Below are 25,856 nucleotides of genomic sequence, written 5' to 3' on the forward strand. Positions count from 1 at the left end.
AATAATAATAATAAATAATATAAATATAATATATAATGTAATGAAAATAAATAACTATATAACTATATAATATATATTATGTTTTCAAAAATCGTTTAAAAAAACCATATATATATATATATGTTTTCAAAACTATATTATATATGTTTCAAAAACGTTTTCAAAACCATACATTTTCAAAAATGTTTTCAAAACCATATATTATATGTTTTTCAAAAATGTTTTCAAAACTATATATTATATACGTTTTTTAAAAATGTTTTCAAAACCATACATTTTCAAAAATATTTTCAAAACCATATATTATACGTTTTTAAAAATGTTTTCAAAACTATATATTATATCTATACTAAATAGGCTCCGGGCGAAAATGAGTGAGTACAAGCCTCTATACTATAAAAAGGATATTTTAATCTTTATACTTTTGAAAAGTGAATTTTTAATCCAAAATTTAAGTTATGTTAGTTGGCAATTTTAAAATTTAAGAAATTATTTTTTCTTAAAAAAAGAGAGTAATTTATATAATATATATTTTAAAAGTAAGTAAATAAGAACGACACGAAAATTCACAAAAAATATTTTAAAATAGATTATTTTTCTCAAGTTTAAAATTGAGAGAGACCGAAAATGTGTTTATATCAAAATAGTTAAGTCGATTAACAATAAATCTAACTTATACCAGAATGTTGACTTTCTAAACATACAGGGATTGAAATGTCCTTTTTATAATAGAAGGATTAAAAATGAACAAATTAAGTATACTGCATAAACTAAAATACTCTTTTTTGTCTTTTTTTTTTATAAAGAAAAAATAAATAAATAAATAAGAAGCAATAAATATAAGATAGCTAGAAGAGCAGAAAGGAGATAAAACGGAAATGATATTCACATATGCATTTGCAATTTGCAAAATTTGCTTGAAACACCCCGATTTCTGTAATGTCATACAATAACCTTGGCAATCAAATTCAATCCAAAACGGGAGTGTTTATGAGAAACATTAAAAACGAAACAAGGTTTCAGCACTTCCTTACACATCCTTATTCTACTCTACCGACGACTCGGATGCCGAGTCATCAGTTGTCGAATTAGAAATTGTTTCCACTTGGCTTCCGTTTTCACTATCTGATGTTGCAGATGGTCTCTCTTCAACAGGTTGTTTCAAGAACCAGTACATGATACTCGCAGTCAATGTGAGGATCATCTTTTGATTTACCTGAAATGATGTTCCCAGGCATGTTGGAAATTAAAGGAGAAGAAATGTATTTATTTGTAATGTCAAATTCCATTGATCATCTCATGACTACATTACGAGTGTTTGCTTTAGAAAAATAAAGAGGAAGAAGCTTGCATCGACGGGAAAAGATACCTCGGTTATGTCTTCGGGAAGCAAAAATATCGAGCATCCAAGCTTCCTCGCAATACTAATGATGTAGGTAGCATTCATCTTTTTCTGCTCATCTGCAATATTCAAAGTTGGAGGAAACATGAGAAATTATTAGCATAAAACCGTATGTTATGCAGGATGCACAAAGTTTAATTAGGTAAAATAAACGTAATTCATTGAACTAATCTGAAACTTTGAATAAACTAGCTTGCTGAAGTTTGACGACACCAACATGTCGAATAATGCATAACCTTCACACGTCGAAAAGGGATAAAAAAAAGCTAAACTCGAACATAAGAACTTTATCAAAGAATAATTGGAACATACCAGTCAGTCCTTTAGTAACAAGACTACAATTTACAGATCTAGGCTGAACAGCACTTAGCAGCTCAAGAAAAAATATGCCATCTGACAAGCTCTTGTCCTGTAAAATGGAAATCAATGAGATATATAATATCCCAGGGCCGTTGCATTAAGTCCAGTTAAAGTCATTCAAGCCTTGATCTTAAGCAATGCTATAGAAAGCATACCTTGAAACTATCCATGCGACTCTGCCTTCCTGAACCGCTTACTATTGTATTAGCCCACCTAAGAATATCAACATCAGTAATTTCTTTTCCATGTGAATGGAATCTTAGGTTCTTCAGGAGTTGAAGAATGTTGTATCTCATCAATTGCCACAAATAAGCTGAACAAAAAAACCAACATTGAATCTGTCAAGACAGGAGTAAACCAATTGGCAATGCATGTTCAAGTACGCCAAAAATGTATCCGAATTGCTTTCACAACAGCAATGAAAATCCAGATTATCATGGTAGATAACATACCCAATATTAGTTTTTTATTTCCTTGCACAATGTCATTTCCAGCAATATTAACCAGGGAAAATTTTATTTGTTTCCCTATTTTAACCACTTGGTTACAGTTTTCTACTTTCTTGAATGGCAACTTGATAGGAGGCCTGTTAGCAATCTTCCAATTAACAATTCCAGGTGACACCTTGTCAAGGGTCTCCAGAAGTATCCACCTGCAAAGGAACAAATTAGTCATTTCACATACAGGAGACTTTTTTTTTACAAGAAAGGGAGGCTCGTTAAATGGAGACTAATCTATTTGTAAACCATCATATGGTTTTAAATGGAATATTCATAGACATTTAAATCATGCAGAGCTATGTCTCACATAGTTTATTAAAATGTTTGAATTTCAAACAGAAACATAAATAACAGTACAATTTACCTATAGAATAGAGGATCTGATGTTTTTGCCATTTGCAAGCAAAACGAAAAAGATAAGCAATGCAGAAAGCAAAAGCACCCAAATCTATGAAGCCTAATTCCTTTCAAGAGCTCAGGATAAGACCCGTGAAAGAATTTAGTATGATTTATGTAATACTCACCCATTTCTGAGATCTTCAAAGACATTGTCGATGTAAGTTGAATTTCCAAGACTATTGATCCAAAAGCGAAATACTCTTTCTTCTCTAGAAACTTGGGCATCATCCGGTAGAGTTTCCAGAAAAGATATCTGGTTTGTTTCGGTTGAAAGGCCATTCCTGCAATTAACATATACCAATATTTAACTTTTATATCTTGAACTCATTACTAGTTAGACTTACCGAACAAAAACAGCATTAGCCATCAGTTTGTATTCTTCTGTATATGTAAAATATTCAAATGAGTTTTTGACAGTTCACATTCCTGTTAATTGATGCCACATAACAGAGTTGACATATTCTACCAGAACTACATGGAGGAAGAAGATGAATGCATACGCACGGAGAAAAAACTACCTTTATAAACTTGAGTAAAAGAAAGACATGTCAAGTGTCAAGTATCAAATCAAACCTCATCCATAATTGTTGTGACGTGTATGGCCATACCATATAATACAATATAATTGCTCTATAGTAGTTTTAATTGTAGGAATTATAGAGATGATTTGTTACCATTCCTATAGAGATATGGTTTGTTACCATTCCTATAGAGATATGATTTTGTAAATAGATTTCTACAATCCCTTATTTTAAGGGATCATATCCTAGGATTATTATTTTTCCTTTCTTAGAGTTTCCTACTTTAGAGAGATGTTTTGTATACAAATATGTAATCTGTCATATTGAAAAGAATAAGAAATTACAGAGAATTATTCTGATTTCTACATGGTATCAGCTTAGGTTACGGTTTCTTTCCAACTTAGATGATGTCCACAACTTCTTCTCCTACTCCGAAGATCACTTCAAATCCAGAAAATTTTTCTAGTTCTGCTGCTCAATCAGAAGGTAATTTGGTCATGAAAGAACCAGAAGGTAAACCTCATGCTATAGTTTTTTTCTCCTCCCAGTCGTCCCCTAATTGGACCCTCGATTCTGGTGCTACGGATCATATGACTGGTAATAAGGATTTGTTTTGCAATTTTTTTCCAAACTTTGGTAAAGCTGTCAAAACGGCTGATGGTTCTTTGTGCAAAATAGAAGGACATGACACTGTTATTCTCAATGACCAGATTGTACTTAAAAATGTCCTCTTCGTACCAAATCTGGCTTGCAATCTTGTTTCCGTTAGTAAACTTTCCACTGACTTGCCTGCTCTGCAATTTTTAATGATATTAATTGTACTTTGCAGGCACTGAACTCGAAGAAGATGATTGGTAAGGCCAGCTTGCAGAATGGTCTCTACATTCTTCCTGCCTCTATTAAAACCGAAATCTCGAAATCTTTCACTGCTTTAGAAAAAGTTGATAATGTTATGTTATGGCACTATCGTTTAGGTCATCCTAGTTTTCACTATCTTGCAAAAGTATTTCCTGCTCTATTCATTCATAAAAGGTCAAATTCTTTTTCTTGCAAAGTTTGCTCTCTTGCCAAACATACTAAATCAAATTATTCTCCTTCTACATATAAGTCTTCTCACCCTTTTGCTTTGATCCACAGTGATATTTGGGGTCCTTCTCAGGTGAAGAATGCTGATAATTGTAAGTGGTTTATCACTTTCATTGATGATCACAGTAGGATAACTTGGACTTATTTGCTAAAAGATAAATCTGAAACTGCAAGTGTTTTTACCCAATTTTATAACATGGTTCTCGCTCAATTTGGGTCTAAAATTCAGCTCTTTAAATCTGATAATGGCAGTGAATTTTTGCTAAGTCTTTGGGTGCGTTTTTCAGGGAAAATGGCATAGTTCAGATTAGTTCTTGTGTTGACACCCCACAACAAAACAGTATTGCCGAAAGAAAAAATATACACCTCCTTGAAGTTACTCATTCTCTTCTATTTACCACTAATGTTCCAAAATATTTGTGGGGGAAGCCTTATTAACTGCCACATATTTAATAAATCGAATGCCTAGTAAGGTTTTACAATTTCAAACACCTCAATCTATATTTTTGCAATACTTTCCCCATTTTAAACCTATCTCCTCCATTCTTCCACTTAAAATATTTGGTTGTACTGTTTTTATTCAAAACATTGCTCCTAATAAGTCCAAGTTAGATCCTAAATCATTAAAGTGTGTACTGGTTGGGTATTCTTCACTTAAGAAGGGTTATAAATGCTATCATCCTCATTCAAAACGATTTTTACCACTATGGATATAACATTATATGAGCAGGATCTCTATTTCACTCAGGCTGAAATTCAGGGGGAGACATGGAAGGATTTTCAGCCACATCAGGTATCTACTCCTACTCTTCATTCTCAACCTTCAGAATTGCCACCAATTTTGTCCTTACCTACAGATTTGTCACCTGTAACTACTCCCATTGATCCACCGGTAGTACCTATCACTACTTCAACCATACCCACTTTAAATACCCTTCATGAAAATACACCTACTCCCATTCAAAATATTCCACAAACAACACCAATCAAACAACTTCGTTTCTATACAAGGAAAAGAAAACATATTCCTGAGGTTGTTTTGCAATTTGATGTTTGCTGAGAATTGGATTTGGGTCCAGCTGCCGAAATAAAAGAAGAAATCAGTAAGTCCACTTCCCTTACTCTAGATGACTTCCCTATTGCTATTAGAAAAGGGGTTAGACAGTGCACCAAGCATCCTATTGAAAAATTTGCTGGTTATAATTCATTGATGCCGTCTTTTCAAGCATTTACAGCAAACTTGGATAAAGAACAGGTTCCCACAAGCATAGCTGAAGCTCTAAAGGATTCAAAATGGAGAAGGGTTGTTGAAGAGAAAATTTGTGCACTGGAGAAAAATGCTACTTGGACTGTTACGGTCCTTCCTCAAGGAAAAAAGGCTGTTGGTTGTAAATGGATCTTTACTGTAAAGTACAACTCAAATGGTAGCATCCAACGATACAAAGCGAGACTAGTGGCCATAGGATTTACACAAACATATGGGATAGATTTCACAGAAACTTTTGCACCTGTGGCGACGCTGAATACTGTTCGAGTACTCCTAAGTTTGGCTGTAAATTGCGATTAGAAATTACACCAACTTGATGTAAAAAACGCTTTTCTTAATAGCAAGCTAGAAGAAGAAGTCTATATGAAGTTGCCACCTGGCTTAAAGTCTGTTGAAGGAAGTAACAAGGTGTGCAAGCTCAACAAGTCTCTATACGGGTTAAAACGATCACCCAGAGCTTGGTTCCAGAGGTTCACTAAAGTCATCCTAAAAAACGGCTACAAGCAATCCCTCGCCGATCACACTCTTTTCATCAAGGTAACTTCTACAAATAAGAAAGCTATCCTTATTGTGTACGTGGACGACATAATTCTTACCGGAGATGATGAAGAAGAGATTTGCAATTTGAAGAAGTTGTTAAATAAGGAATTCGAAACCAAGGACTTGGGAAAGCTAAGGTATTTCCTAGGAATGGAGGTGGCAAGGTCAAAAGAAGGACTTGTGATCAACCAAAGAAAATATGTACTTGATTTACTCAAAGAAACTGGTTTTCTTGGTTATAAGCCGATTGATACACCAATGGAGGCAAGCTTGAAATTTAACAAAGAAGATGTGTCATTGGTAGACAAAGAGAAATTTCAAAGATTAGTTGGGAAACTAATTTATTTATCCTTGACAAGGCCAGATATAGCATTTCCTGTAAATGTGATAAGTCAACACATGACTAATCCTACTGAAGAGCATATGGCAGCAGCAAATAGAATTCTCAAGTACTTGAAGAAAACTCCAGGACACGGTTTAATGTTTAAGAAGACACAAGACAGAACTGTTAAGATCTTTACAGATTCTAGTTGGGCCGGAGACCTTACTGAAAGGAGATCCACTAGTGGCTACTGCACCTTTGTTTGGGGAAACCTTACAACTTGGAGAAGTAAGAAACAATCTGTCGTTTCAAGAAATAGTGTTGAAGCTGAATTTAGAGCACTAGCATTGGGAATATGCGAAGGAATTTGGCTACTTAAACTACTGAAAGAACTTGTCACTAATCAAGAGGATCACTTTGAAGTTTTGTGTGATAATCAATCTGCTATTCAAATTGCCAAGAACCCAGTTCAACATGATCGGACAAAGCATGTTGAGATTGATGGGCATTTTATTGCTGATCAAGTTAACAAAAAGACAACCACACTTTCATACATTCCTTCAGAAGAACAAGTTGCAGACATTCTTACTAAGGCTTTGTCAAAGCCTGTTTTCAATAAATTCCTATTCAAGCTGGGATTATACAATGTATATTCTCCAACTTGAGGGGGAGTGTAGGAATTATAGAGATGATTTGTTACCATTCCTATAGAGATATGATTTGTTACCATTCCTATAGAGATATGATTTTGTAAATAGATTTCTACAATCCCTTATTTTAAGGGATCATATCCTAGGATTATTATTTTTCCTTTCTTAGAGTTTCTTACTTTAGAGAGATATTTTGTATATAAATATGCAATCTGTCATATTGAAAAAAATAAGAAATTACAGAGAATTACTCTGATTTCTACATTAATGAGTTTGAAATTTTATAGTCTAAAATCCAAATTATTAAAAAGTTCCAAATCATAGAATTTGTGTTAGAAACAATGTCTTGGAAGAAAGTAATCTAGCTTTCCCATGCTGCCAAACTGAACATATAACATATGTGAAGGATGATAAAAGTTAACATAGAACCGTAAATATTAAAAGTACAAAATAAATTCACTTTATATTTAAATTAAGAATCACTGCCGGAAAAAGAAAAGGAGGCTACCAAGTCTCACCTGTGCTGGAAAATATGGGCAACAAAAGCAAGATTAAGATTTGGGGAACCATCCACAATATCCTTTGCAGTTAAGTATCTCTTACATCCCATCCTATCTGCATGTTCAAGAACAAACTTTGCTCTCTGAAATGGATCTTTGACAGCCAATGTAGAGGGATTACTATGCTCAGGTGCAAGAACAATTAGAAGATGCGCATAAGCCTCTGCATCCTGCGGATTGAATATTATATAATCAAAAGTGGAAAGAAATATTTCTTTTAAATAAAGTCCCTATATCTTATTGCAGCTTCCAAATAAACCCAAGTCACTTCTTTCATCTACTGTCGGCATAGACAAATTGAGAAAGCAAAAGAATTATATATGCTTAGAAATCTCATTTAATTCACACTAGATTTCTATATGGTGATTTTAAGACGTTTGAACTTTGTCCTTATGTTAGATACTAACTAAAAAAACAGAATGGCTTATTGCAACATATGAGGATGCTAAACAGTAAACATGCATAAGAGAATATATTTGATGGAAAATTTAATGTGCTAAAATGAATTTCTTCCTTACCTTTACATCAGTAGAGAAATTTGACACTATTTTCTTGTATGGGGATTTCTTCAATTGAAAATTCATCCACCTCAATAAGATCTTCTCTGGTGGTAAACTCATCAACTCTTCCACATCCTGTTGGTTTAGGAACAGAAATATTATCAAAGATGCCCAGAAAAAGTATCAAAGTTCTGTCTGGTTTGTTAAAATTTAAAAGGGGGTGTAAATGAAATGCAAATTTCTAGTGGGCATATTAACCATAATTCATCACAAAAGATCAGATAGTTTAGCTTCCTAAAAATTGAACTTTTTCTTAAAATGTTACACAAACCAACCTTACTGTCACCAACAAGCTCCACCAACTGAGGTGTTTTCTTCAAGTTGAGGTCTGCCAATAGTTGAATCTAAAGTAGCATGACCATTAGCAAGATTAGCCAATGCTATTCATAAGTAGTAAGGTTGCATAACTAATTATTTGATAGATCCAATTACCTTGATAATTTGAGAAATCAATCCAAGCACAAGATGCCTCTGTAAAAGGAGCCAGATATGACATTATTGCCAATAATCACTTGCAAAATCCAAACTTTAAGTAATTACACTCATAAATGATTCATTTTAGTATTTAAAAAACCCATATTAAAATTATTTCAATCCACATCCAAAAATGAGCTATAAGAACATAAATTCCGCCCACTGGAGAATGAGTTCGGAACTAGGGAATTAGATGAAATCCTCTACCTAGTCCAAGCCAAGTATGATAAGCAGTGAGCATCCCAACTGCCATTATCATATGGAAAAGCAGTTTATAAGCACAAGAACAGCTTTTAAGATGACCACATTGTGTAAAGCTGTGGACTTTGCTAATACAACAAGAGCAATGAAGCATGCTTTAAAATAAACTGCTTATATCCAAAAGTCATTCTTAAACTTAAGTGGTAACCAACCATCAAATAAACTATATTTCAATAACGGAACAACCAACATTATAGTATATTCATACCCTTCCTTCAATGAAATCTTGTGTCCCTATATTGACTACAGTGCAGCCAATAGCCTTGGCGGAGTTGAGACATAGCGTGTGGTTTTCATTTCTTTCCCATGGATTGAGCAATCTCTTAGTATTAATAGCCCTTTCATCAATCGTACCCGGAACTGCTACATTTATAAGCTTGCTACATTTGTTTTGCATAAAAGCTTCAAATTTTTTGAATCACGGAAGCACAAATTCAACAGCTTAAAAATTTATAAGAATCATTTACCAAAGAAGAACGCCATCTTTAACAATCTCAAAGAGATCATTGGAGGAAGGATCAATGGGTAAATATTTGCTTAAGAACCCATCTTGAGCAAGATAATTATTGATATGCGCAACGTAGGATGTCTTTTCAGATTCGCTAATGGTGTGAAGCAGAGTAGTTGTAGCTGCCTTCAGGAATGCTGACGAGTTCTTTGCAGGACTTCCTGTTCTTGAACTTGCATGCGCATGAAGTTTCAAATAAACCTATTCACGAAATCAAAATTCCAAATAGTTCAAAATAATATATATATCTAATTTAAGTGGATCATTTGCTTTTCTCCTCCAAGCCTTAGTTAATCTTCAAATGATCTTAAAAAGTTGCTTCTTTTATGTTCGGATCAACAAAATATTCTATACGTGTAAACAGAAATTAGATTAAAAGAAAAGAATGATTTAATGCTACTTTCTTGGATAATAAAAGAAAACCAGAAAAGAGAAAATAATTTTTTTCTGAAAAGTTAATTTGAAATATTGCTAATGCTACCATAAAAAAACAGAGCAATCCAAATTCATTTTTTTAAGTCTTATTGGGGGGGGGGGGGGAAACGGATTGAAATTCAAAGTAAAGAAACATCAAGTGACCTTCAAAAAGAACTCGAAATCGACTTCATCGTTCGACTCAGGATACAAATCAGCAATAAATCCAGCTCGTTCTTGTTCACTCAGATTCTCTCCCACAACTTTCAACCTCGACATTCTCGATGCTAAATCTCCCACCGTTAGCTTCCCGCTCTCTCTTCTCATACTCATAAACTGCAAAAACAAAACAAACAAAAAATGTTAGTAGTTACGATCAAAACAGATTCGTAACGTAAAAGAAGAAAATCGAATGATTTATCAACTTACTTGAGTCTTTAAACTCCGAAGCTCGACTTGAGTAAACTGATTTTGCAGCAATGGATCTGAGACCAAAATGCCGACGTAACCAGCCATTGGATCAAAATCTAATAACTGGTTGATTAATTGTGTTCAAAGAGTTGTCCTTGGATTGTTATTATCTTTCTGTATTTTCAGGATTTGAACTGTGGGAATGGGACGGAATTGCAGCTGTCAAGAGTTCAAAGTTGGTTTCTTGAGAATTCAAATTATGACCATTTTGTCCTCTCCTTTTTTTTTTCCTTTTTTTTTATTTTTGAACAAATGAGTGGTGAGTGTGGGCCTTTTCCCTATGGGGCCCTTTTAGCTTCAACTCTGCAATATGGCTTTTGAGAATCCAATTTTATTACCTAAGTTCTGTTTTGAAAAAGTACATTACAATTTTTTAAATAATTTATTAAAAATAATTATATTAGTAATTCAATTAAAAGTTGAAATAACTTTAGCACAAACCAATTGATTAAGGAACTCATTATTCTCTCCAAAAGTCATGGGTTTGAATACCGATAGGATTATGAGGGTTTATAGTCAATTGGTTGAAAGTCTTTAAACATATATTACCTTGTATTTACTCTATATGTATAAAAAATTAAAATAACTTTAAATGAAATTTATATATTATTAAACTCAAACTTAAAATCATTAAAGTTATTTAATATTGTTATTTCTACGTACAACTACAAAGTAACCAACTAAAATCATTGATTTTTAAATTTAATTTTCAGTTTGAAGTGTCGGAGTGCTCATTGCTTACCTTTTTTCCCCATATGATTTACACAGTAGTGACCAGTTGATGTATGTACGTTACATTTGGTTGATATTTTTATATTTTTTATTTTATTTCAACATTATAAGTATGTATGATTATAGAATCCAGATTTAACATATTCTGATTTGAATTTATAATACCGACTTTTTCTCTAAAACTTATTTAGGTGGGTGGACTAAATTTTGGGAGAATGATAATCAAGTTTGGATTGAGATAAGTTGAATTTTAGAAGAGTGATAATCGAGTTTGGATCAAAAGATGATTTAGGGTAAAAAATCCCATCTATAGAGTTAGTTTTTCTTCTAAAATTGAGTTCAAGTGAGGGTGTGGAATTTAAAAGAGTAATAATCAAATTCAGATTAAAGTATGGTTTAAGATAAAAATATTTTACTCGACTAGACCTAAAACATTTGAATATAATTTTTTTTTAATTTTAATTCTTTATTTTTTTTCTCTTTGCTCTCTCTCTCTCTCCTCCCACAAATCATCTCATCTCTCTATTCTCAAATTCTAAAAATCCTAAAATTATCATCAGTCATCATCAAGGGTGTATGCACTAAGCCTCGAGAACAATTGCGTACTCATTATTTTGAAAAAATCTCTTGAATTTAGTTTAGCATATTAGGGAGAGGAGAGGGGGAAATGAGAAATTTGCATACCTATTTCTTAAAAAAAAAAAAAAAAAAAAGAGAACTAAAATTTTGGACACATGTTTTTTAATTTCTAGGTCTGCCACTAGTCGTTGCACCTGTGTTATTATCAATTTCAGTTGAACTTAAAAAAATTTCAACAACCCATTTCAAGCCTCCTAATTCTTTTTGGCATAATGACAAAAAGTACCTCTAACATTTGTCTAAATAGTCAATTTGACTCCTATTCTTTTTTGAAGTATTTTGGGTCTCAATATTTTAGTTTTGGGTAAAAAGGTTCCTATATTTTTACTAAATAGTCACTTTAATCTTTATTCTTTTTTATAGTATTTTCCCCCAATGTTTCATTTTAGGGCAAAAATGTATTTGTTTTAGGGTTAAAATACTAAAAAAAATAGGAGTCAAAGTGACTATTTAACCAAACATTAAAAGTTTTTTTGTCATTATGTCTTTCCCTTTTTCTAACTCTTTTTTTTATCTTGTTTGTAGTTATATATATATATATATATATATATATATATATATATATATATATAGTGTTAACTTTTGATATGATGATTTAGAGTTTTGAAGTGATATCGAGTTGGATATGATAAGGGCGAACTTTTACCTTTTAAGTATTGGGTCAGGTTTAGGATTAGTAAAACTCCTCTAAAATCGAATAGGAGGTCAAATTAAGATACATAATTCTCAAAACATGACAACCAAAATCTGACCTCACTCAATCTATGTTCACACTTAATCATATGTTAATTAAAAAGAAATTATTTTAAAAAAAATAATTTAATCAATTTTTTAATCTATCATATTTTTTTATTCAATATCATTATTTTCCAGACTTCTTAATTTAGAATATATTGAGTGTTTAGACATGTTTGATATCATATCTTTTTATATATTACATTGATAATAAAATTAATCAAACTAAACCGGAAACTCAATCAATAAAATTGATTAAAGTTTCTAAAAGCATTAAAGTTAATCGAAATAATAATTAAGTATTATATTTAATAATTCTAAAACCACATAATCATATAATAGAAATGACATGAGAGGAGGGAAAAGATAAATGAAGTATCATTCTTGTTTTTTTTTTCAAGGAAGATGATATTAATGATGTTGGATCATTTATATATTTATTCCAATGTAATTAAATATTTGATTGCTTGATCAAATTGCTCGTCTTTGTTTCTTATCTTTTATGTCATGGTCCTAGACTCACTAGAAACACCTACTTCCTTTCTTTATTGTTCTCTTTCCTCTTTTCTCTAGGTAGTACTAAGATTAGAATTAAAATTTGTAAAAAGAAAAAAAATAATTTTCAGCATCATATTTATTACGAGGAGATTTTTTATTTAATTTTTGAAATAAATTTAGAATGTTTAGGGCAAGTACAGACATTTATTATTTAAAAATATTTAAATTTTATGAATAAGAATTGTTTTCGTCTGATTTACAGAAACAAAAGGACTGTTGTCTCAAGAGAAAAGGAAAAGAAGAAGAAGAATATAATGGATTTGAACAGACAGAAGATGATACAGGAAATAGGTGCACATGTTTATGGGACATGCATAAGATAGGGCAGTTATGAAAGATGATGGGGATGTACGTCTATTTCAGGTAAGGATATATTCTTTCTAAAATTTAAATATTTTTATGTTAATTGTTCATTTTATTAATGATATCTATTTTAAAATTGTGTTTGTATAGTTTTTTATATGAATTTTTTTATTATTAATATATCTATATCTACAAAAAAATATTTATGAATCCGTTATTACTAGCACGGTTAAAGAAGCGTAAATTTGACAATTTCATATGATGTGAGACAATTGGGTTAAATAATCCAACCCACTCTAATAATAATAATTATAATAATAATTCATAAAATATTGTTATCGTCAACTTTTTCTTAATTCATTTTTAGATAAAATATTTTTAATTAAGATAAACTACATTTATGCCCATTTAACTTTTGTGTGTCTCATTTTAGTCCCCAAATGAAAAATTATTAAAAAAATGTGAAATTTTGAAAGTTAAGTGGCATATCCATAGAAAAAGTTTAAACTAGAAATCATTTTACATCGACAAAATATTCTAATAGAATTAATATATATATATATATATATATATAAGAACAAGAATGAAAACATGCCCTAATGTACGATTATAAACATAATCTACATTTATATTTAATTTTACTTTTTTTCTTTGATTATGAAAATTGTATTTTTTTTGTGTAATTCTCAAGGAATTAGATGGATTTAAGTTAATCAAGAATATTTATTTAAGTTAATTTTGACCTAATGTTATTATTCGATTGTTCTCATCTCTTTGCTTTTATATATGTTTTTAAACTGCATGAATCAAACTATCTCAGTTTTTAAGGGATATTGTTATCCCTAAAACGATGGTTGAAAATCTTTAAAACAAATATTATTTATAAATCATCTTAGATTAATAAAAAATTATATATTTTTAAATTTAATATTTGTTTCATTCAATAAAAAAATATTATTTTTATTTATTACTACGTGAATTTAAGTTGTTCAAGTTTTTATACGATATAATTGTTTTTCCCCGTCTTTTAAAAGTAGATTGTCCGCTACTTTAGTCAACCCTAGTTTTCTTTTTACAACTCGAGGGTAAGTACACTGTAGTATATATTAAAAAATAACTTTTAACCATTTGATATGAAAGCTCGTACCTTTGATATTCTTGTGCTCGAATACGAAACCTCAAGGAATAATAGCAATTATTTTACCACAAAGTTCACAAAGATTATATATATTAAAAATATTTATAAGTATTTAGTTAACTTAATTCAGTTATCTAGTTAATTTCATATAAATGTTTAATTTAATAATAATTTTATAAATAAATATTAAAAATATAATTATTTAGTTAACTTAATTCAGTTATCTAGTTAATTTCATATAAATGTTTAATTTAATAATAATTTTATAAATAAATATTAAAAAGAAAAGTTAAAATATTATTAGTTCTATTTGTTTAATTTTGAAAATAAAATCATTTCTATTTATCGGATTATTCAACTAAATTAATCTCCGACATGTTAGGATAGTGGCAGATCCATACCTTAACGAGGATAGACAAGTATTTACTTTAAAATTTAAATTTTCTTCAAATGATTATGATTATACAAATTTTAAAGTTTTATTTATGCTCACTTTGTATAAATATTTTATATTATTAATATGTATGTGTATATATCTCTAAAAATCGAAATATTTAAGTGAGTAACAATTCTTAATATTAAAAAGGCACAAAAAAAAAAGAACAAGTTGAAACCAAGCGTTGACAACAAATTTGAAGTAAGTTGTCACTTTGGGTAAAATCCAAAGTATGTTTTGCTTGATTAAAAGAAGGTTGGGAAAGAACAAGAGGAGGGCAAAGAAACAGGGGTGGCACGAGAAGACAGCTTAGGTAGGCCAATGTAGGGGCGACCCTAAAGAGGGGTGGCCGACCCTGCCCTAGTGAAAGGCATGCTGCCCAAATCGTATATGGTTGCTGTTTCATTGATGCACAATATAGTTGCTTTATAAGAAAGGCAGAAAGAGGAAAAGAGGGTGGTTTAGTGGGGGAAAAAGGTCTCCAAAATTATTGAAGGAATATGTAGGCAATCCTTGCTGTGTTTGCTTCTACTTCTCACAACATTCAAATCATTACCAAAGTTTCTTCCTTGATCCTTATGTTTTATATATAACAATGGCCATGGCTATGGCTATCAAGTGTGGGACCTTTCCACACATGGTAATCCGCCATTGTTAACTGGATATTGTGAATCTTCATCATTGTTTATCTGATTCGATTTGGATTACAACTTACAAGCATGGGTCATTTAGATTTTGATTTAAACAACTTTAAGAAGTAGAATAATTCTTGCAAACAATGAAAAACAGATGTAACCCAGATTTTGTTTTCCTGGTAAACATTGATTTTCCCCCCTTTTGGGGGGTAAGACATGATAAGCATTGAATGAAGATAAAACAAATTGTAAATCTTTTAGATGTGGGGATGGTGGAGTAATAATAACTTTTTTTGTTGTTGTTGATGATGATAGTAAGTACCTTCAAGACAAAGTTGTCAATCAATTATCAAACACCTAGAGGCTGATCCACAAAGTATGGTCAACAATTCATGGTATGTGAATGCATTAAAATCACATCAATGCTCTCTTGTTAAACAGTGAATGCGGTGTGAGGGGGAAAGGACAACAGAAGAAGTTAATGATTTAGTCAAACATAGAGATCCATTTTCAGGGGTTAGCAAGCAGATGATTCAATAATTAAACCAACTCCGAGGCCTGAGAATGCAAACTAAAAAGAGGGCCATTAGTGTTTGTTATTGCATGTAAGCACAATGGGGATTTTGCAGTATATATATTACCTTTCTGCAATTTCAATGGTGCTCATTTCTACCAGCAACCAGAGTAGTCTGCACCTTCTTCTTTCCTACCAATACTCTTTTTTTAATCATTTCCTAGAAAATAGAACTTGAAAAGCAGTGTGCAAGATTTCTGGTTTTGGAGATTGAGAAAAAGTATAATTACAGAGATAACCTAACCTTGAACAGTCAGCAATGAGAGGAAATTGCAAGAACAGCTCAAAACGCCGTCTGTGGGAATCGAACCCACGACCACATGGTTAAAAGCCATGCGCTCTACCGGCTGAGCTAAGACGGCTTGGATGAAACTTACTAGCAATTTTGTTTAATTATTTATTATTTACGTAATAGTTAATAAAATAGTTTTAAAAATTATAAAATTAAATTTATAATAAATGTTTTTATCTAGCTATGAATCTTAAATTAGTTTGTGGGTGAACATCTATCCCATCAAAATTAAAAGAAAAACGAAAGAAAACATTTTTTTTTCAAAAAATTTGATAAGGACATTATTTCAAATACATTATTTGTGAGCAAATAAACAAATTTCTCTAAATATATTATTTTAATAAAATATATATTCTAATTTTTATTTGTTAATCATGTCTTGATAAATAAACAGGAGGGAAAGTAGACTGACTTAATGATTATAAAATAATAAAAATCTTCTCCTTTCTTAAATTTAAGATATACATATCAATTTTAGGATCACAAATTTATATGATACACATTATATTCGTAACTATGTAGAAGTAATATATTAAAAAATAGCAAAATGAATGTATCAGTTATTGTCTCATTTTATGTGAGTTCGAATCCTTATATTTGACAAGAAATTATAATTTTTTTACTTAATAAAAAAAAGATTGCACCAGTTGTGAGCTATATTTTGTCTTTTTATCCAACAAAATAACCAATAAAATAATCAATGTAGGTATTAGGTAGTAAACAAAATAAGAATAAAAGCAACTTGAAAATACGACCCACAATAAGAACAAGACTCTTCAACAGCAAAATGAAATCACAAGTAAGCATTACATGAGCAGACCGGATGAGATAGTATAATTCTCAACTTTAATTTCTTTGACTGCAACCTGCAATTCAACTCACTGGGTAAAATAATATACCCTACCAGTAATAGAAAACGTGATTTAAATCCAAAAGCTGAGGCAAGGCGAATGAATATAGCCCAAACTTTGGCAATGTCAGTGTTTTCTCAGAAGGCCCAAATGAGGTTTATGTATGGTGGCTAAGCCTACTCCACTCCATTCATCAAGGCCGAAAACCTTTTTGTTTTCGGATAAAGTAAAAGTGTATACTGCCCAATGACAGTGTGACATATGCACACAATACTGTAAATAGGTGATCATGTTTAATCCAATCGAGTTAAAAATATTTTAAGTTATTCAAGTTTTATTTTATAACTCAATTTGAATTTGAATTTTTTTAAAGTTGAATTCAATTTATAAAATTATAAGTTGAATTAAATAAAAAATTAATTTTTTTGTGTCAAATTGAAATTTATTCACTTTTAATTAAAAAAAAACTAATAACCTCAGAAAAAGCAAATGGGTGGGCAGATTGTGACACTTTGAAGCCTCCCGGAGAGCCACCTCTATCCTATCCCTAACCCCTACCGTGAAAATGTTGAAAAGCTTGTGTATGATCCGACGGCTCCCAACTCTCCACACCCACAACAACGCTATCATCTGACCTCTCTGCTTATAGTTGGTTACTAGCGTGACAAGATAAATAAAAACAGAATTATCATTATTTTAGTCAAGTAGTACTTCTTAATATGGGAAATAATTCCAGTGGAATTTAGAAGCGAGGGGTAAAATAATAAACAATTCCGTATTCCAATCCTTTATTTTTTAATCAGACGCTGCTTTAGTCTATGACCAAATGTCTCCCGCATGCCTAAACTGCAATATCTTGGATTTATTCTGATGCTTTCCTCCAAACTTTGACCATGTGCTAACCTCTCTTTTTCTTCCCCCAGTTGTTATTATTACTATGTTTGCTCTCTTTTCCTCCCTATCAATTAAGAAACTACTTTTTATTCTTAATTATCCCCCCCCAAAATTAAACTACTCTTGATTGTTAATTATAAAAAATAATCTTAATTCAATTCACCACAAAGTATCGTAAATTTAAATGTATTTTTTATTAACAGAAATCATTTCATCGAGGGAAGGAAAAATAATGAAAACAGTAAATATCTATGAAAGCGAATTGTCCGTCTTGCTCAGTTGGTAGAGTACAAGACTCTTAATCTTGTTGTCGTGGGATCGAGTCTCATTGAGGGCAATTCATAACGGAGGTCTTCCACGAAAGCTGCTCTCAACCTGGAGTTGGGATACCCTACTACCCTACCTCCCACTTATCCTATTACATATGGGAATAAGATTAGCTAATTTTTTTTTAGTAAATATCCCAAGAAAGCATGATGAAGAGAATATAGTAAACAAAGGACAAAACCCAGTCCAAATTTGGTTTGGATTACTTGCTTAACGAGCCCATCTCAGGTCCAACGGAAGTACTGTAGAAGAGCGTGACCAACAAACATTGAATCTCAATGAGCTTTGAGTATATGACACGCCAAGGGCCTTTTCGTCCGCAAAAAATATAAAACAATGAATAACAGGACAAAATCGGAATCGCAGAAATTATTTCAAATACCAATATTATCCTTAAGCGGTTCCTGATCCCCGCTTCTATAAGTACACCCGACGCTCACCTCTTTACCTTCTTCATTGCACTCTCTTTTTGTTTTCGGCTTTCCTTTTGTCGTTTTCTGTTTCCTAGGTTTTTGGTTTTTCTGCGAAAGCCTTTTTTCTTGTTTCAGCTTCAACAATGGCCCTGGAGGATGATCAGAACGGAGGAGTCGAGAAGGTAGCGGCGGTGACGTTCACGGCGGTGAAACCTCAGCTGATGGTGGAGGCACCCAAGGCAGCTGATGCGGTGCAGTTCTACAAGTCTGCTTTCGGCGCGGTTGAGGTTGACCGTACTTTGCACCCTAAGCGCAAGGCCGAGCAGGAGCTCCCTCACATCCTCTCCGCTCAACTTGAGTTAGCTGGCTCCACCATTCTCGTTTCTGACATCGCTGAAAACTCTGATCCGTACGCTCCTACCTCCCCCTCTCTATTTTGTAGTTTTTTATTACGTACGCTTTCTTTTACTTTTAATCTTCGGTTATTTCTCCTTGTGATCATTTGCGTTCAGTCATCGTTGAGTTATAAACTGTCTGTTAGGTTTCGTTTATGCCATGGATAAGAGAGCCCGTTTAGATCTTCTTGTTTGGTAGGAAGCTTATTTTTTTTCACGTTTCTCTCTCTTTTCTGGTTTATTATTTTGCATCTGACTCCTGCTTTTGCGGTGTTTTTGTTTGGAGCTCCCGTTTCTTAGATCTGTAATACCGATAAATTTAAATATCGTTGTGAAATATTATCCTCTTTTTCTTTGTTTTTTATATTCCCCTTTGATGTTTTCTACTTGTTTGGCTCCAACTGATAATTTATTTCGCCTAAAACAAATTTTTGGGGGATTATAATATAAAAATGTTTAAGGTTATTAGAACTGTTTATTTAGACTGAGTTTTGCAGTAGGTTAGTTCAATCGCCATTTTTGACGCTTTGGTTAGTTACACTTTATGGTGTCGTAACTCGTTTGTCTTCACTTATGCAGGGTGAAAACCGAGGGGACAGGATGTGTGCTCTGCCTCGAGACTGAGGACGTAGAAGCCGCTATCGCAAAGGCTGTGAGCGTTGGAGGTGTTGCGGAGGGTGAGATAACTGAGGGCGACGGCGCGTGCTGTGGTAGTCGCGTGGGCAAGGTGAAGGATCCATACGGATACGTTTGGCTTATCTGCTCCCCTGCCAAGAAGTGCGTAGACGTGGAGGCTTAGATGCCGTTGGATCTTTTGATTTACATTCTCAGCTTTAACTTTTCTGTGATGGGTGGGCTCCTTATCAGTAAAAAAATGGTTTCTATCCGGTAGCGTTAGGCTATCAATGGTGAGACCTTTGGTATTTACTATTTTGATACTGTTCTTCATGAACCTCCAGCTGTCAGTTGCTCTAAAATGAATTTCACTAGAATTTCTAGTCTCTTTATTTTGAAGTATTATTATATAATTTGTTAGCAGTGACAGTAATATTTGAGCCTCGTTCAGTTGAGACCCAACAAGTTTCTCGTTACGTGTACTTATCCAACGAGAAACATCAACTGATGTGGTTTAGCTTTTGCTCTGGTGGTTTTTCGTTGGTTCCTGTCTGGGTCAACGAGATTGGTACCACTTAATTATCTTTTTCTTTGTGCTATAATTTAATTCAAGTATGGTATTTTTGAACTTTATTACCATTTAGTTGTGTTTGTCTTTGTGCTATATTTAGTGGTAGGAGTGTAATAAAATGGTTTTGAGACATTGGTTCTTAAAATTATAAAATGTTTTCGAGGAATGGTATTATTATGCATGGGAGGGAATAAAGTAATAACTTTGATGCATAGTTAGGGAAACGAATAAGAGAAGGGCACGCGTAGTTGTAGTATAGATCGTGGGAAATGGATAAGAGGGGTCGTCTGTTGTGGTTCCAAAGGAGGATGGGACGGGAATAGGTGAGATTCTCGTGTGTGTGTGTGTGTGTGTTTAATAGATATTCGGAAAATAAATAAAACGTACGTTGGATATATAATATGCACCATTAAATTTAGAACAAAAGGTGTTGTACGCCATTGATTATTAAAATTCAATTAAAAGTAAAATGTTTGAAAACCGAAATGAATTGAATGGTGTTAAATCTTAATGAAAAAGGTGAGTAGTGGTTTCTGAAATGCAGTGGGCTTGTGCGTATCGAGTCCTGAAACAAAAAAAAAGAGCATGAAGTCGGCCCGATCTATGTAATGCAAATTTCGTCTATTTGTGTGAGATAGACAAGTTTCAGTTTTGTGATGCTTTTGGACTAAGTTAGTGGGCCAAGGTTAATTTCTCGCTTTCCCCAAATCAATCATACGATATTGGACATTGGACACAGTTCATTGTATGGACTAAGTCCATACAATGAATAGTGAGTTAACCTTATTAACAAACCCTTCAATCGAAAACCAAAAGACATGATTTGCATCCATTCATACAACTTTGGTAAACCAAATAATAATTAACACACATTTTTAGAAGACTTGCAAACTTGATTTTCACACACAAGAGATTACAATTTGTGAAAGGCTGACAAAACACGGTTGATGTTCCTCCCAGGAAACCTTAATCAGCAATCAGGGGGCATATCGAGCTTGCACTTTGGGGGTAAACCCATGGCAAGTGCAGGGTCAATACCAAGTGAAGGCAGCCAATACGAATTCTTATATGAGCACAAGCATGTGAGGTTAGCCCCTTTAAGAGCCTCGCAACACTCGGGCGTCGGATCAACTGGATTCGGCTGTGTCACAGATGGCCTGCACGCCTCGATACCCTCATCGTCCATGTCGCACAAACTTATTGCCCTTGACCCCTCCATCATTAAAGCCGCCGTTATCATCATTAAAACTACTTTCCCTTTCGCCATGGCAATTCGTAGTCTGCTAAACAATGGTGATCGGTGAGCTTGTGTGTTTGCAAAAATGTTTTGGCGGTGGGGTTTTATAATGTGAGGAATTTGCCTGGAATCTTGGACCCGTGAATGAGATTTGTCGGGATTCATAGTCACGGGTTGTTCTTGGCCCACTGGCTTTGTTGGATTGTGGATTGGCCATTGGTTTTGTTTAATATGCTTTTTTAGCTTAGCTCGGGGCTCTATTTCTGTAACCGAAACACCGAATCTGAAAGATAATCTGTCAGACATGGATGTCGATATAATTTCAATGATAATGTATAAAATTATATATTATCAATCTGTCGAATATTAATTTATATTGGTTTTGAATTGAATCGTCCATGAATTGAGTTCATATCAAGCTAATACTATATATAGTTGCTCGAGCTGGGTCCGGCTTGAATGGCCATCAAACTTTGTTTGGTCACATTAATCCATTATATATGTACTTTTTTCTATCGTTGTATATTTCTAATTAATTTTTTTTTACATATAAACAATTAATATATTAAGATAATATTGTAATATTTTTATATCATATAATTACATGATAAATAAATTAAGTGACAATCAATATATTAAGATTTGAGAATAGGTTAAACTTCGGTATTGAATATTGAATTTTGAGACCTATCCATATTTTAATCAAGATATAATGAAAACATCTCTAATATTTAATTTGATAGTTAGTTTGATCCATTTTTTTGGGTGCAATTTGGTTTATAACGTTTTATTTTGGGATAAAAGAATCTCATTGTGGATGAAAATTATTATTCAATAAATAGTCAATGCTCCAAAATATGGGCATTTTGCCCTAAAATAAAATATTAGGGGTCAAAATACTCTAAAAAATAAGTGTCAAAGTAACTATTTAGTTAAAGATTAGGAATCTTTTTGCCTAAAAGAAATGTTATAGACCAAAATACTCCTAAAAATAAGTGTTAAATTGACTATTTAATCAAACATCATAAGTCTTTTTTGCCATAAAATAAAACATTGTGGCCAAAATATTCCAAAAAAATAAGATTAAAATGTCTACTTAATCAAACATTAGAAGTAATTTTTATCATTATACTTTTCTCAAACATATTTTTTCTTAAATCTTTTTTAAAACTAATATTAGTGTCTAACCTGTCAAAACGTTACAAAGTAATTATATTTTCAAATATTTTTGTATCTTGAAATAAATATATTATAAAGTAAAACTATTTATAGATTAAGTTGATTTGGCATCAAGATTAGCCCGATTTAAAATATAAGATTTAAATTTTATCAAGCACACATTTATAATTGAATAATCAAAACTTATTAGACCTGTTTATATTCTTATTTTTTAAAAAAAAATATTTATAATATTTTAGTTTTATATTTAATATTTCGTTTTATTAAATTTTCGAAGTAGAAATAATTTAATATGGTATTTATTATTTATGTTATAAGATTATTTATTATAAACTAAATTTGTGTCGAGTAAAAGTTATGATATAAATGAATTGTTATAGATATAATTGTATCATGTCCTTAAATTATGCATTTTTTTAAATTAATCCTTAAATTTTTGAATATTCTAACTTCATCCTCAAACTACAATTCTCATTCTAAATTAATCCTTATACTTTTAAACATTCTAATTTCATCCCTAAACCATTATCCTATGTCTAAATTAGCTTTCATTTATCCCGGTTCACTACATAAACTGAGGACTATAACATCACTTATATAAATATTTAAATGTGAAATAAAATCTATTGTCAAATCTAGTTTGACTATGTATAAAAACAGAGATCCTGAATGGGGCTATGAAACAAAACTAAAAAAGGATTGTTGGTATAGCTTAATTCATCTCATCACATTGTTTTCTGGTAATAAAAAAGAACCCAAACTTGTACATTTTGCTTCGCTTGCCCCAAAATTCTACGCATAATATTGACCCATTGGATAATACCCAATAGGCAACTCATGTTATCTTCTACATTCAAGTGGAGTCAATTCATATTTTTAAAAGTCGATATTAATATATGATGTTTATTAGAGCAAGATAATTATACCTCGAAATGAGATGTTTTCGCACGCTATGTGGAATTGTCCCTAAATGAGATTTCTTACTACGATGAGCTAGAACCTATCAAGTATTTCTTCGACTAATGAAAGTACGCAATTTGAACAAGAAGGTGCTGCAAAAGATTCTTGGCATATATAGGCGACAAAATATATGGAATAAAGAAGAATACGTATCCATCACACTAGAAAGAAGAAGGGCCCCTTTACTTCTATATCAAACCTTTTCTTCTCCATCTTATATTTACTCATTTTATTCTATTTCTCGACAATGCTAAGCTCTAGGTTTCAACCTAACGCAAGAATCTTCATGACAGTTGACCATACCACTCTCTCTCTCTTAATAAATACAAGTTAATTCGAGTGCTTTTTTGTTTGAATTTATTTTACTGAACGGTGTAATCAAGTTTTTTCAAGGTCTTCATGTTGAATTTCTGTAATTAGTTATTGGTTTTAGGGTCTAGAATTTCAATCTGTCACTGCCATATATAATTAATGTCCTTCTACACCCTCATGAAGTAAGAAAAGCAAAGCATTTATTTTCACCTTGGATAAATGTCAGTGTGTAAAAGACGGATTACTACTGAATTACTGGTATATCTATAAATATGTATGAACTAAAAAGCTGAGCCGAGGGAGCAAGCAAAGGCCACAGCTTGTCTGCATAGTGCACATGCATGTCCTTTTCTCTGATGCAAACCATATTTTATTCTATTTTACTCAAGGAGCCTTTGTCTTCTGCATGTTTCTGCTTTTATTATACTGTTGCCTTCGCTACTGTTCGGTGTAAACTGTTGAGTGTGTTGACCTACTTCTTCTTCCTTCACCAATTAAAAAACACTTTTTTTCTCTGCCTTTTAAAAATTTCAACTTTTTCGATTTCAGCCATTCTCTTGTGCGCACAAAGCACCAGGTTTTTACTGGGTAATGCGTGTGGGGTTAAAAAAGCCAAAATAAAAGGCCAATCCATAGCCTTTGCTTCGAGATTTGAGAACAAATAAAACCAAAAGAACCCACAAAATAAAAATAAAAATAAAAACAAAAGAGAAAACAGGCATCAAGGAGCTTTCAAGCTTTGGAATATACAACTTCATCAGCGACAAACTAGTGCGTAGGCAACCTGATAAAAGCAAGTTCAAACTTTAGATGCTCAATATCACATTCTACTCTTTTAATTCAGTTTGTTGCATTTAGGGATGATAACAGGGTAGTTTCGGGCCGGAGATTGATCCCTTTGTCTATGTTCTCGTTTAAAAAACTCGTACCAGTCACCGTTTAAAAAATCGCGGGGATTTGAAAGGGGATCTCCATCCGGTAATCGGGAAAACCACGAGGAAACGGATATCCTCGTTTAGCATAAACGGATAATTTTCACCGCGGGAATAACTACGGTGAAAATTACTCGTTTAAATAACCGTTTACCTTAGTGGCGAGGGAAAGGAAGATCGACCGGCGAAGTGAAGTCACCAGTAGCGGAGTAGAGAAATTGAAGATCGGCGAAACAAGACTTAAGAGCAGCAGCAGGGAAAATGACGAGTAGATCAAGATGTGTTCTCTTAAATCCTAATCTCCTTTATATATATTTTTAATTTAATTTAATTTAAATTTATTAATATTATATATATATAAAATAATTATTTTTAATATTTATTAGCAGGGTATCGGGCCGGGTATTCGAGTAATCGGGGCAGGGATTATCAAACCCGTCCCTGTTAAAAAAATTCAATTTTTCCCCATCCGTGTATCATTTTGAAACTCAATCCGTTTAATTCAGTTTTTAATTTTCCCCGACAGGTGCTGTTTTTTTGCCATCCCTAGTTGCATTTGATATTTATATCAATTTTTTATTTAAATATTTAAATTCTTTTTGATTAATATAAATATTTACCATATTTAATGTTATTATTTTAAGTATCTAATACATTATAATCGTTAAAAATCAATTAATCAATTAATAACAAGTGACCTAATTTTATTTTCCTTTAATTTATACACATAAATATAAAAAGACGATCAATTTAAAAAATTCTTTTTATATTAAGCATTCTTTTAAAAATCAAAAGGCAAAGTTAATCTCTGATAACCATGTTTTAGTGGTTTA

At 32.2% G+C, this 25,856-nt stretch overlaps 3 protein-coding genes and 1 non-coding gene across 4 annotated transcripts; 1 reads left to right on the forward strand and 3 right to left on the reverse strand.

Annotated features, from left to right (window-relative positions):
* Positions 1-870: 870 nt before the first annotated feature.
* Positions 871-10,438, reverse strand: LOC120143513 (fimbrin-2-like). The gene is made up of 14 exons (XM_039157819.1): positions 10,254-10,438; positions 9,990-10,160; positions 9,370-9,611; positions 9,111-9,282; positions 8,600-8,638; positions 8,443-8,511; positions 8,126-8,242; positions 7,566-7,777; positions 2,787-2,942; positions 2,215-2,414; positions 1,918-2,075; positions 1,715-1,811; positions 1,370-1,461; positions 871-1,216 (listed from the first exon to the last, which is right to left on the reverse strand). Exons 1-14 carry the CDS (start codon positions 10,338-10,340, stop codon positions 1,046-1,048), a joined length of 1,983 nt encoding a protein of 660 aa, XP_039013750.1. The 5' UTR covers positions 10,341-10,438; the 3' UTR covers positions 871-1,045.
* A 5,896-nt stretch (positions 10,439-16,334) lies between these two features.
* TRNAK-UUU lies at positions 16,335-16,407 on the reverse strand. The gene has a single exon. It is a non-coding gene; the product is annotated as a tRNA-Lys (tRNA).
* A 2,517-nt stretch (positions 16,408-18,924) lies between these two features.
* Positions 18,925-20,068, forward strand: LOC120143491 (uncharacterized protein At5g48480-like). Its single transcript, XM_039157798.1, has 2 exons — positions 18,925-19,231; positions 19,797-20,068. Exons 1-2 carry the CDS (start codon positions 18,966-18,968, stop codon positions 20,014-20,016), a joined length of 486 nt encoding a protein of 161 aa, XP_039013729.1. The 5' UTR covers positions 18,925-18,965; the 3' UTR covers positions 20,017-20,068.
* Positions 20,069-21,207: 1,139 nt separating this feature from the next.
* Positions 21,208-21,713, reverse strand: LOC120143499 (putative lipid-transfer protein DIR1). Its single transcript, XM_039157804.1, has one exon. It carries the CDS (start codon positions 21,668-21,670, stop codon positions 21,374-21,376), a length of 297 nt encoding a protein of 98 aa, XP_039013735.1. The 5' UTR covers positions 21,671-21,713; the 3' UTR covers positions 21,208-21,373.
* Between the last annotated feature and the right edge of the window lie 4,143 nt (positions 21,714-25,856).

The sequence above is a fragment of the Hibiscus syriacus genome, unplaced genomic scaffold (genome assembly GCF_006381635.1).
Source record: "Hibiscus syriacus cultivar Baekdansim isolate YM2019G1 unplaced genomic scaffold, ASM638163v2 tig00110858_pilon, whole genome shotgun sequence".
NCBI classification, from domain to species: domain Eukaryota; kingdom Viridiplantae; phylum Streptophyta; class Magnoliopsida; order Malvales; family Malvaceae; genus Hibiscus; species Hibiscus syriacus.